Below are 12,698 nucleotides of genomic sequence, written 5' to 3'. Positions count from 1 at the left end.
TCTTTAAACCAGCTGATAAGAGCTTTGTGTGAATGTGCATCTTGGTTGTGCTAATTTTCAGCACACATATGGAGTGACAAGTCCAGCCTGCAAAGGATCATTATGTTTGGATCTCATTGCTCCTGTTGTTTAGGATTTTGTTGGCAGACCCTAATAATTGTTAATTACTGTTCTGCTTGTGTTTATAACACTGAACTGCTAAAGTACATGACATTTTTCTGGGTACTAGGCTTTTACCTTCAAGTCAACAGCCACACCAGCAGGTTAGAACAGGCAAGCTTTGGATTTGCTTTTCTACACCTCACTGACATTATGATGGAAGAAGAAAAAAACCCTTGTGGAGAGGTCCCAAATTGCCACAGTTCGACTGCCCTCTGTGGTCTGAGGCACATCAGGCCTGAAGAAGCCACCATGGCTACAAATGTTTCTTCAGGTATCTGAACCAGGTTGATCTGCTCTGCCACTGCTTTCCTGTTTCTCGTTACTGCTCCGCGAATTTCTTCCCTTCGGGCTCATTTCCGCGGATGAGGTCCTGTGGGACAGGCGCACCCCGCCCCGCCAGGGATGCTGCTGAGGCGAGGCCGAGGCCGACGAGGGGAGGGGAGTGCGGAGGAACCCCCGCCTGTGGCTCAGACCGGCGCGTGGGAGCGGGGACGGCCGCCCCGGGGGCCCCGCACAGGACGAGCGCGCACCCTGGTGCGGAGGGACTCGCGGGTCGGGGGACCGACCGTCGGGGCGCGCGCGTTGGGGCGCCACCCGCGAACTGAGGGGCGGGCGGGGGCGCGGGGCAGCGGCGGGTCCGCTGCCGGGGACAACGGCACCTGGGGGGCGGGAGCGAGCGGCGGCGCGGGGGGAGGCGGTGCGTCCCCCCCTGACGTCACAGCGCCCCCGCTCCGCCGCCGCTGTCTGGCAGCCTCCGCGAGCGGCGCCGGTGCGGGCGGGCAGGAGAGTGCGCCCAACACCGCATCGCCCTTCGGCTGCGCTCGGCTCCGCTCGGCTCCGCTGCAGCGCGCCGCCCTCGCCATGTCGGTGGCCGGGCTCAAGAAGCAGTTCCACAAAGCGACCCAGGTACTGTCCCCCCGCTCGCCCCCCACCCCTCGCCCTGGCCGGCAAGAGGTGTGCGTGGGGCGCACGCGTGGGTGCGCCGTGCCCGGCTGCGCGCTGGGGTGCTCGGCGGTGCAGGCTGCGGGGTGCAGTCGGGTGCGCGGTGCAGGGCTGTCTCCGGCCGTGCTTCGTGCTCCCATGCGCGTGAGCATGCACGAGTGGGTTTGCACGCACGTGCACGGGTGTGCATCCGTGTGCACAGGTGTGTGGTGTTCATGAGTGCGCACGGGTTTCCGTTCGTGTGCACGGGTGTGCGAGGTTGAGTGGCTTTGCGCGTGTGTTGTGCACGGGTGTGCGTAAAATGTGAGTGTCCACGGAGGTGCGTGAGTATGCACGTGTGTCCGTGGTGCACAGATGTGCGTGGTTCGTGAGCGGTTCACAGGTTTGCATGGACGCGCAGGAGTGTGCATGGTGCGTGAATGTGCGCGGGTGTGGGGGTGGGTCTGCACGGCTGTCCACGGGTTTGTCTGAGTGCGCGGTTTTCCGTGGGTGCGTGGGCTGCACGGTGCATGCCAGGGCTTTGCCGTCCGGCCGCATCTGTCGCCGGTCCCCCCGGCTCCGGCCGCACTGCGGCCGGCGGGCAGGGGCTCCCGGGGTGCGGGCGCGGGTCTTGGGCAGCCAGCGCGGGCACAGAGAGGGCTTCGAGGCAGCGGGGGTGGCCCCTGGCGCTGACACCCGCCGTGCGTCTCGACCTTCTTTACAGAGAGCTGTGCCCCGTGCATCTGTTGGCGTTTCCTCAGCCTGACTTTTTACATCAGCAATAAACATGACCTTTTTTGTTTGTTTGTTTCTGGCTCCCGAATACAGAGAAAATCTGAATAATAAGGTTTGGTCCTGTTGCTTTAGGCATGGTGTGATATTGAAGGAAGGTCAGGATTTACCAGGCTTCAACTTGCTTCACCAGGCTTCAACTTGCTTCACCAGGCTTCAACTTGTTTCATAACACAAAATCTCTGTGTTACAGTCCACGAGGACAATTTCTGAATCAGGTTCTGACTCAGCGTGCTTTGGGAATAAATCTAAAATGGTTTCATAGAAGTCTGGAGAATTTATTTGTATTTAGAGATTTGAGATCAAGACCACTGTAATGTGCTTTTTTTTATTTTTTTTTTATTATTTTTACCTTAATACAAAATCCCTGGTTATTTCCTGCTAATTGTCATTGCAGGCATCTTCAGGTAGCAGTCTTGGTCACTGTAAGCAGTCTGTAGGTACTGCTATGCAAGGTACAGCAGCTGTTAAGCTTTTAAAAACCTGTGTTTTTCCCTTTCTTATCCATCTCATATATTTCGTCTCATCTCTTGTTGCACTGTGAGGAAATATTATTGAAAGAATGGCACCTAATACAGGAATTTGTCCAATTCTTATTCTTAATGCCTTGCAATTACACCAATGCCTGTTACGAACGCAATGGGATATGTCAAGTCCTGCATGGGCCGTGCAAGCATTGGGTGACATTGTGTCTCACCTTTCCTACCACATTGTGCTGCATCACTGGTGAAATTAGCTTCACAGAAACCTGCTGTACTCACGCCAGATGCGGTAAACAGCAGTTAAGGGTGCCTGAGCCCATCCTGCAGCGCCCATCTGCTGCTGCTAGTTTGTTATTTCTCCCCCTGCTACCTACATTGCTGTCAGAAGCCCAGAAATCATCATTGCTGCACGGAGTTCTGGTACCAAAAATGATAATTACAGTGTCTGTGTCATCCACATTTAAGAAGTAGGCAAGATGAGGTGCACTTTTTAATAATAGAGGTCTCAGTTCTCTATTATTGTGAGTTAATCAGTATGCCTCTGCAGCAGCGGAGGTAAACATCGTTTTTGGAGAGAGCATGGTGTGAAAGGTCTGTGCGTGCTGGTCTGTCCTTCAGATGACACTCTCACACTGATTGTCAGCAATACTTTCATTTAGAAGGAAGGGTTTTAGCTGGCTGGAACCAAAATATTAAGTTTCTGATGCCAGATTTAGCACCCTGACATCAGATGACCCAGGGATTTTTGGGCCAAGCCTTGACTTCCACAGACTGTATGTAGGCCATGAAGACACATTCATGCATGAGAATGACTCACAAATAGGTTGCAAGTCTGATCTGTTTATTGGCTTGTTTTCAGTATGAGTGAGAAATCCAGGATTTAGTCGTGCTGACCTTACTCTAGGGAGTAATCTGTTTGTCTAGGGATTAATCCCCAGGTGAAATATGGATTAACATCGCCTGTATGAATGAAGCTTCCCAGATAGGACCAAACAAATTGAAAGTTCTAAAAATTCTAAATTTTTCCTTTGCTTCTCATTCACGTAGGAACTTGTGCATGATGTGGTGTCATAAGGGAGTCCTAAATGATACCAGGAACAATTTTATGTTATTTCTCAGGTTATTGTGTCCTTTAACCCAGTTCAATATTGTAAAGTCTTGAAGTTTCTCATTTTTTTTCTTTCTATCTTTAATGCTGCTATTCTTGTTGTAACATAAATACCACTTATACACAGGGAGTTTATGATTATGAGCATACAATATTGTTAATACAAAGTGTAGTTCCAGTTAGAAGCATAAAGCTTTGTGGCACAATTTAAATGTTATTTAAAAGTTTCCTTTCATCTAGAAGTAATCTGCTTTCCATAGCACAACTTAAAATTATGTAGCTTACATGTTTGGATTGTTTTATACAATGTAAGCATTTTGTTTTCATTTATCATTTTTTGACTTGTAAAATATCAGACTAACCTGCATGAAACAGTACCATTCTGTTTTTTACTAGAAGCCATGCTGAAGAACTTAATGCCTGTCAAATTTCATGCACCAACTGCAACAGCAGTGAGTCACTGAAAAGCAAGAGGAAGCTTTGCTCATTTTAGAATTAATGCAGCATTCACTCTTTTGCCTTTCAGAAGAACTTCAATGTTTTTACCTCTGTGCAGCTTAAGTTTAGAAGTAATATTCCTGAGTTTGTAAGAGGAGAGTGAGCCTAGAAGTTGTGACATTCATGCAGAATTACAAGATGTTAGACTGACAAGTACAGAGCTGGTTAGATTATTTGTTTACTGCTATTATCCCTAAAAAGGAGAAGTAGCCCTATTTGAATGTTAACTGTGCTGCTGCAAATCTGTCCAATGTCCTGGAGCTAAGCAGATTGCTCCAAAGAGTGTTTTTCCAGAAATGAGCAACTAAGTGTTGTGCCACCAAATGGTCCCTTTTTATTAAGGCATGCAGACTCTGCCATTAGCGTTATGTCAGTGTGACCGAGAGACTGTTGCTTCCTGCAGGTTTATGTACAGTTTTAAAACCACCAGAATCATTTTGGGTGATACAGATTTGACAGTCTGGGTCATTTGAATGATTATTTTAAAACAGCACAAGCTTTGTTTCCACATGACTGCGTTCATTCTGCAATATGGGTCTTGTGAGCCACAATCAAAACCAAGGTTTCAGAAAGTAAGAATTTCGTAAGGAATGAAATGAACAAAAATGCTGGAAATGGCCACACCTGAGATTCCCCTGCAAACCAGTGAATACACATGACTGCCCATAGCAGTCTGAATGTGGTGATTAGAACCAAAAGGCCTGTGATACGATTTCTTTTCTACCACTGTATTCTGCTTGTATGATAAAACATGATTTAATTTGTCTAAACACCAAGACAAAAGTAACCAGCTGATACAGTTTTATAGAGAAACACATTTATTACTGAAAGACTTCCACTCATAGTTGTCAGTAGCTTGTTTCATGCCTTGACACTGAGGTGGAAAGTATCATGCTTCTCTCATTAATAAAGCAGCTTTGTGCACAGTGAGAGATTGACCCTCATGTTCAATGAGAAGCAAATGAGGCTGCCGCCTTGCTATGTTGTTATCCATGTAACACAAAATCCTGTCAGCTTCCTAGCGATTCTGCATTGATTGAAATCTGTCTGTATAGGTTCGTTTGCAAGAAAGAACACATTATGGTTGAGGCAGAGTTTGAAGATGTTGATAATGTGTTTTGAAAGTGTTCTGGAAGAGTGTCTGCTTATTAGCATGGATCCAGCAAATGTTGTGAGTGTCTGAATCACCATAAACTTGTGACTGGTTCAATTGAAATGAGTGTGAATATGAGTATTGTGGAAATTCATCTCCTTGTCAAATGTTTTTATATTGTCATTCATCTAGCTGACTGTATTTTAAATTCCTTGGTTAGAAATATGTAAAATATTTTTAACTGAGATGGGGAAAGCAATCCTTTATACACAACATGTTTTCTACACTTGCTAAATTCTCAAACTGCAACTAACCAATTGTTACCATTGCTTTCATATTGACAGAGAATGTGGACAGCGATGCGTTAATACGAAAATTTTCCTAAATCCCCATCAAGCTCCATATTAATGTGTTACTGACTGTCCTGCGGTGTTGAGCAGGACCTGTGTGTGTTTGCCACCTTGGCTTTTCCAGTGAAAGCCCCTCACTTGTCTTCTCCAGCTGACTGTGATTGAAGCTGGGCTCACACTGGGTCTGCCTGTCTCCTTCCATGTTTCCTCTCACACCCACCCACCAAATTATGGTCAGTTCTCATGTATGTAAAGGTATGTATGTAAGCCCGTCTGGGAAGCTGGACAATTCTCTATTGTTCTGAGTGTGGCTGCTGTGCTGTGTGTTGCTTATGTTGGACGTAAAGAGCTTCCCTTCTTCTGTAGTGTGGAAACTTGTGAGCAGGTGGAGGATGGGAAAAAGAGCCATTTGCGGGGTGCTGTTGCTCTGAGGATTGTGTCCAGCCAGCTGTTAGAAACCTCTCTTCAAGAGCTGTGTAGCTGTGGCAGTCTGTTGGTTTCTCTCAGTACACAGTGGTACATTTTGAGATCCAGGAAGGGGAGAACATTTTTGATCTGGGAATAAAGACTATTTTTAGAAAAAATATTTACTTAGCTGTGGAGGGGATTATTTTCACAGCAGGTAGGAACATTCCTTCTGTTTGTGCACTGTAGCTTGATTGCCAGATACAGAATTCACATTTGGCACCATTCCCAGGTGTCCTTTTATTGATATTACATAATTGAAAGGGTGAAAAATTGACCTTAATCTGAATGGTGATTTAGTTGGATGCTGTGTAACCCTTCTGAGTTGCTGATGACCTACCCACTCTGCTCTGGTTTCTAACCCTGTTTCTAAATCTTACTGAAAGAGCGGCTGCTTTGTGTACAGAAAAGATAATGGTTTGCTTTTGGAGGAAGATTTCTCAAGCATCTGTTACTGCAGTATCCTTTCACCTGATATATCCAGTTCCCACTTTTATGTATGTAAGTATAAATAAAACTGGAGCACTGATTGACACCTGTCTGCAGTTTTTCTCCCAGTGGTCTGTGGAGGCAAGTAATATGTGTGAATGCTATGCTCAAAACACATCCAGTGTGACATTTTTCTTTTATGCTTTCATCTTCACCAGAAGTATTACACAGCAAGGAAGAACTGGCTGCTCCTGGTCATTCATGCAAAACAGCGTTTTTGAGATTTAAATGTGCCCTTGTGACTAGCATGCTAATTGACAGCATGCTTCGTGAAAGTGCTGAAGCAGCATAAATCCGTTTAAGTGAAGCAGATTTTGCAGAGGTTACTGTGCAGAGGGTTCTGCGGTTTTATATAGCTGTCAAGTGCAAACGTAAGGTAGGTGCTGGGGTGGGCTCACTCATTTATTTTGGAGGATGTGAGGTCAAGGAGCTTGAACAGTGACTGTCATGAAGTGACAGTGACTGTCACTGGAACAGGCTGCCCAGGGAGGTTGTGGAGTCTCCTTCTCTGGAGACATTCAAAACCCGCCTGGACATGTTCCTGTGCGACCTCACCTAGGTGTTCCTGCTCCAGCAGGGGGATTGGACTAGATGATCTTTTGAGGTCCCTTCCAATCCCAAACATACTGTGATACTGTGATACTGTGATGACCTAGTAGTTTGCCAGTGAAGTCTTTGACTTTAAAAGCTCAAAAGGAAGGAAGGAGATGAAAATCTGCTTGCAGGCCACAAGGAGCTGTTGCAACTCTGTATGTACATCTGAAGTGAAATTGTGAATGGGCAGTATGTGGTTGGAAGTGCCCTAATGAAACAGACCGGTGGCTCTCAAAGTCTGTGGTACCTCAGCGGCAGCCAAAGCATCCTTCCAGCACCCTTTCCTCCTGGAACTGAAAAGGCTTGCTTTGTGCTGCTTTCCAGCAAAGTCTGTGACTCTGGTCCTCATTTTCTTCTCACTTAGTCATCCCTGATGGACAATGGTGGTGCTGATCTTCTCTTAAATATAGGGAGGTATGCAGATGAAAGAAAACTGAGGTACAGCATAGTATTATTGTGATCTTTGCCACAACAGAATTGCCTAGCCTTCCTGCACTTAATCTTGGAGACCAAATAGTAGCTTTTTCTAAACCTGAGGTTATAGCACATGTCAACCTGCAATAGAACTGATAGGAATTAAAATAACCTTTTTGTTTCTCCAAAAGCAGAGAAAAAAGATGTAAATTCATTTTTACTGTGCTATAACATTATTCACAAGCTTTCTGTTTATGGGAAAAGAGAAAACAAACTAAACAAACCAATGAATCAACTAACCAGAAATAAGTAGCCATTGGAGTTCAGCATAAATTCAATCTGTCTGTGGATGGAAACCAAACCACTGTGGCAGACCTGGACAGAATGATTCATGGATATGTAGTTGTAAATTATGTAAAGCTGATGATGCCCATGATGGAACCATATCTGTATAACTAAATAGCGGTTAAAAAAAATTTCCAATTTTGTGGACTGAAAGTGGGCTGAAGTTGTTATGGTATCACGTGGGTCACACTGAGGGGCAGCAGTTTGCTCTCAGCTTCCTTCCTCATCACCATTCCCCCACCAAAAAAGGGGCGTTATTTGATCCCAGCAAAGGTGCTGCTGGGGCAGCAGCAGTGTAACCTTGATCATGGCAGCCTGTAAAGAAGGCTTGGTGTGATGCCAGAGGGACTCCTGAAATAACGAGACGTTCAGCCACTGGTTGGGCTAACAGACGTGTCACCAGGGTGAAGTGACTGGTGAAGTGAATCCACATCTGTTTCAGGATAGGTGCCACTAGCTGGGTTCTTTGTCAGTGAAACAGCAACTGTCATATTGATGTAATTTCCATTGGGCTGTGTTTTGGTCGTTTGTCCCTTGGGTTTGTTACAGCTTTGTCAGACTGGGATGATATACTGAATCCTTTGTAAGCAGAAGTTCTGAAACAGAGAAATATGCTGGCTTCTCCCTGCCCCCTCCTTTTTCCCCCGACGGTGATGGCAGAAAAGCACCTTACAGTGTTAAAATGTTTACATCCTCCTCTGCCTTCTTCATATTTTTGTGGATTTCCATTTGACTTTTTAATCATTTTTGTTATTTATTTATTGATCAATTGCTATTTTTTTGATTGCCTAAATTCCAGTTATTGCTGGCTGCAAAAGGTCTTAAAATGTGAAAACAATTTATCTAAACATTTTGAAACAGGGCTTGTTTTTCACCTTTGTGTTAAGAAATGTGATTAGTTTTGTGCAGTTAACACTGAGATCACAATTTAATTTCCATTTAAAAGTATCCTTTAGCATTGGACATAACTTCTGCTTCTATGGGCAAGAGTGGCACCGTAACAAAATAGGGTGGTAACAGAACACGTTGCAAAAGAGTTGAGGTGTGTTTTATTTTTTTTTTTCCCCCAGAAAGAAGATTCTCCTGAAAACCATTATTGATTTAATCTTTTGTGACTTTCAGTAGACAAACAAGACTTGCTCTTTTAAGCCGCACTAGCCAATTAGATATTTTTGCTGGCTTTTTTCAAGTGTTTACAATTTTCAGCCTTCAAGGTATGTGCCAAAAAATCATTTTCATGCAAAATCATTTTGGATGCAGCAAACCAGTTAATAATTCATAAGGTATAAATGTCAAAAATAGTGTTTGTCTTTCCAGATGAGTCACTTAGAGCTCGTCTGTCTTGGAAAGTTATGGCATCATAATCTAGGGACTGAATTTGAAGTGCTGCAATTTTACAAGTATAACTCTACAATGAATGTATTTCTTTCTGCCAGTAGAAGAACAGCATTTCAATTTAATTGGCCTTGTTTGTAAAAGGATCTGAGGACAGCACACTTAACCCCATCGTTCCATTGGAATGAGAGTGTGTGCACAGAACTGGCCAAGGCATTAGAGATGACCAGTTATTGTATTTTTCTCAACTAATTGAGATTTATGTTTATCTAGGAGTGCTATCTGAAGTTAAACTTGGGTCTTGCTCCAGTTGAAGTGGAAGAAGGTTTCAGTATTTAGGAGCCGGTCCTAGATGAGTTTTCTCTTGGTTGCTTCATCCCATTTCTTGTGTTGGCCAGGAAGAGGTGGAATTTGATTTTACTTTCTACTATTATGAAAAGAAAAAAGAACTTTTAAAACAGAGCTGAGGCATAAGGAAAGTTCAACAATATGCAGACATTTTCAGGAGCCAAGACGTTTGAATGTGGAAATGTGCCTTGACATGCAGAATAACCACACATACACATGGTTTACTGATTAGATTCCCTCACCCAAGGAGCCTTCTGCTAGCATCAACAAATGGAAGTTTTTCTCTCAGGAAGGATGGCTGGATTTTATGGTACCTCTGTTATTTGTGGTCTAAATAATTTTTTCAAAATATGACCATATTACTCTGAGGCTGGTGAGGAAATCTTTTATTTTGCACAAAAGTGCTGAAAACGGACTTACCATAGATGGGGCAAATCTACCACTGTTGGAATTGGACATAACTGTTGCAGGCAGTAGGCATATTCTGTATACATCTGGCCTGTCTTAAGTATAGACAGGTAAAATGTGAGTGTCTGGATGCGAGGAATACTTAACTGCTGACAGCAGAGGCAAACTTATATAGTTCTGAAATGAATAATGTAGATCTTTAACTTTTTTATACAGAAAAATTTTCCTCTCTTGGTTTTGTCTGGTTTGTTTCACCTGTGTAAGCTGCTTAGGGTAGATCAACCTTGGCTGGATGCCAGGTGCCCATCAAAGCTGTTGTATCTCTCCCCTCCTCAACTGGACGGGGAGAGAAAATATAACAAAAGGCTTGTGGGTCAAGATAAGGACAAGGTGCCTTAAGACACCTTCTCTCCTCTCCTTCCTTCTTCCTGGGCTCGGCTTCACTCCCGACTCCTCCCCCTGCGTGGTGCAGGGGTATGGGGAATGGGGCTTGGTGTCAGTTCGTCACACATTGTCTCTGCTGCTCCTTCCTCCTCACACTCTTCCCCTGCTGCAGCTTGGGGTCCCTCCCATGGGAGAGAGTCCTCCGCAAACTTCTCCACTGTGGATCCTCCCCGTGGGCTGAAGTTGTTCACAGACTGCTGCAGTGTGGGTCCTTTCCACAGGCTGTAGTCCTTCAGGAACAGACTGCTCCACTATGTCCCCATGAGGTCACAAGTCCTGACAGAAAACGTGCATGGGCCCCTCTCTCTGCAGCTCCACAGGTCCTGCCGGGAGTCTGCTCCAGTGCAGGCTCTTCATGGGGCCACAGTCTTCTTTGGGAGCATCCACCTGTGCTGACATGGGGTCCTCCACAGGCTACAAGTGGGTCTCTGCTCCACCATGGACCTCCATGGGCTGCCAGGGGACATCCAGCCTCACTGTGGTCTGCACCGTGGGCTGCAGGGGAATCTCTGCTCCACCACCTGGGGCTCCTCCTGCCCCCCTTCTTCACTGACCTTGGTGTCTGCAGAGTTGTCTCACATATTCTCACTCTTCTTTCTGGCTGCAGTTGCACCATTTTCCAACCTGCCTTCTTAGATATGTTATCCCAGAGGTGCTAACACCATCACTAAATGGCTTAGCTGTGGCCAGTAGGGGGTTCATCTTGAAGCCAGCTGCCACTGGCTCCGTTGGACATGGGAAACTTCTAGCAGCTTCTCACAGAAGCGATCCCTGTAGCCCTCCTGCTACCAAAACCTTGCTGTGCACACCCAATACACTGCTACAAAAAGGGCACATAGCAGCAAAACTTTGCATGGTAGAAATGGGATTCTCTTACTAAAATAAGAGCCACAAATACCTGATATCAAAAGGTACGTATTTTGTTTGCTTTGCTTTGCAGTGTTGTAATTCAAACTAATTTAAGTCAGGGTGATTTGGGACCTGCCGTTTTCACAGATGACACATCCCTCCTCAAAGGTCTGGATTGGCACATTTCAGAATGGCTGCATTTTGATGGCCAAGAACCTGTAATTTTTGAAATAGACTGTAGAGCTTTTGGTGTTCTCCAGGGAGTATTCTGTTTTTTATTTAACTGTAAAGATGGGTGGGAGTAAGATAACTGAAAGGAAGATGAATGAGTATGAAAGAGTGAGGATTCCTCAGCAGGAATCCTTGAAAACTGAGCGGAGGCAAGTTCTGTGTGCCAGTATGTACAGACAACTCTGACTAGAGGCAGAAAAAATGTCAGGCCTTAGTGAGTGAAGCCAATACTTGCTGTTTCCATCTTGATAGCCTGCTGTAGCCAGGATCCTCAGTTCCTGATCTAGGCACTGTGATAGTGTGTATTGTTCCAGCCCAGGAGAAATGAGGAGAACTGTTCCCAAAACACATACAGCCTAAATAATACCAGCAGATCAAAGACGTCAGCATGGGTTTAATGGTGTCCACCAGTATATGTGGAATGGAACGTGGTTAAGGAGGGGAAAGGACAACATTGATTCTAAGATGAGGACCCCATCTGTTGTAGATTTCCTGTCTCACGGGGAGAAAGAATAAGGAAAAGGAAATACTTCCCTGCTGCTCTGGTTTGGACATAGTCTTCTAACAAAAACTGCTGGACATTCGCTGGAAATAAGCTGCCTGTGACTCAGGTGCTTGTTCCTTCCCTAGGGAGAGTTTGCTGTCCTGAGCAGAGCACTGACTCCCAAAGCTTCTGCTAGATTTTGGTCAGTAAGGTGCACATTTCGATCAAACCATTCACTGAAGTGCAAAACTGTCCTGGGCAGAACCTGAGCTCTGTGTTGGTGTATTCCTGGGGCTTCTGCAACCTCGTGACGTCTGCGCTGTGAGTGGCTGAAAATTACCTGGCTGGGTCACAAAGGCAAAAGGCAGTAACAGATTTACTAGCTATACAGATGTGGGGCTTTTCATGATTAAAGGCAAGATTGCCCCAGTTTGTCTTGCTTCTCCATAACCCTGACACAGGGAGAAGACTTTGTTGCCTTAATGAGATAAAGCATTGCTGCAGACTGAGTTCTAGTTCTAGATAAGAGTTCTAGTTCTAGTATATCTTTAGTAAAGGAGCTATCCTTTTGCTCAGTGCTGGTCAGTGCATAGCATAAGTGACTAAATTATATATCCTCCTTCCCCATATCACTGTTAATCTCTGGACACATGTTTTTGTGACTCAAAAGACCTAGAAAGCCTCAGCTCTGGTTTTATTCCTTGATGAACATTCCAGATGTAGTGGTCAAGCAGGCAGCTGAGTATTCTTGGGTTGAGTTTCTGACTGGGCACTACTGGTACCACTGCAGAATCCAGTTTAATGATAAAATAAGTTCCTGAGATAAAACCAAATTGGAATGTGGATGGACTTGAATTTCAAAATGTAGGAGAAGATTCAATGATGT

At 45.1% G+C, this 12,698-nt stretch overlaps 1 protein-coding gene across 2 annotated transcripts in view; it reads left to right on the top strand.

The window, feature by feature from the left end:
- Positions 1 to 910: 910 nt before the first annotated feature.
- SH3GL2 (SH3 domain containing GRB2 like 2, endophilin A1) overlaps positions 911 to 12,698 on the top strand; it is a 96,104-nt gene continuing 84,316 nt past the window's right edge. The window contains exon 1 of one of the 2 annotated variants that reach the window (XM_082075487.1): positions 911 to 1,068. In XM_082075487.1, the coding sequence (XP_081931613.1) occupies positions 1,024 to 1,068 (45 nt within the window). In that variant the 5' untranslated portion in view covers positions 911 to 1,023. Of the gene's footprint in view, positions 1,069 to 8,848; positions 8,928 to 12,698 lie in introns of those variants that run through there. The other variant, XM_082075488.1, reaches the window with a different exon arrangement.

Source organism: Streptopelia decaocto, assembly GCF_964273445.1.
Source record: "Streptopelia decaocto genome assembly, chromosome: Z".
Classification (NCBI taxonomy): Eukaryota; Metazoa; Chordata; class Aves; order Columbiformes; family Columbidae; genus Streptopelia; species Streptopelia decaocto.
The sequence above is the reverse complement of the archived record's forward strand: the minus strand, read 5'-3'. Positions and strand labels throughout refer to the sequence as shown.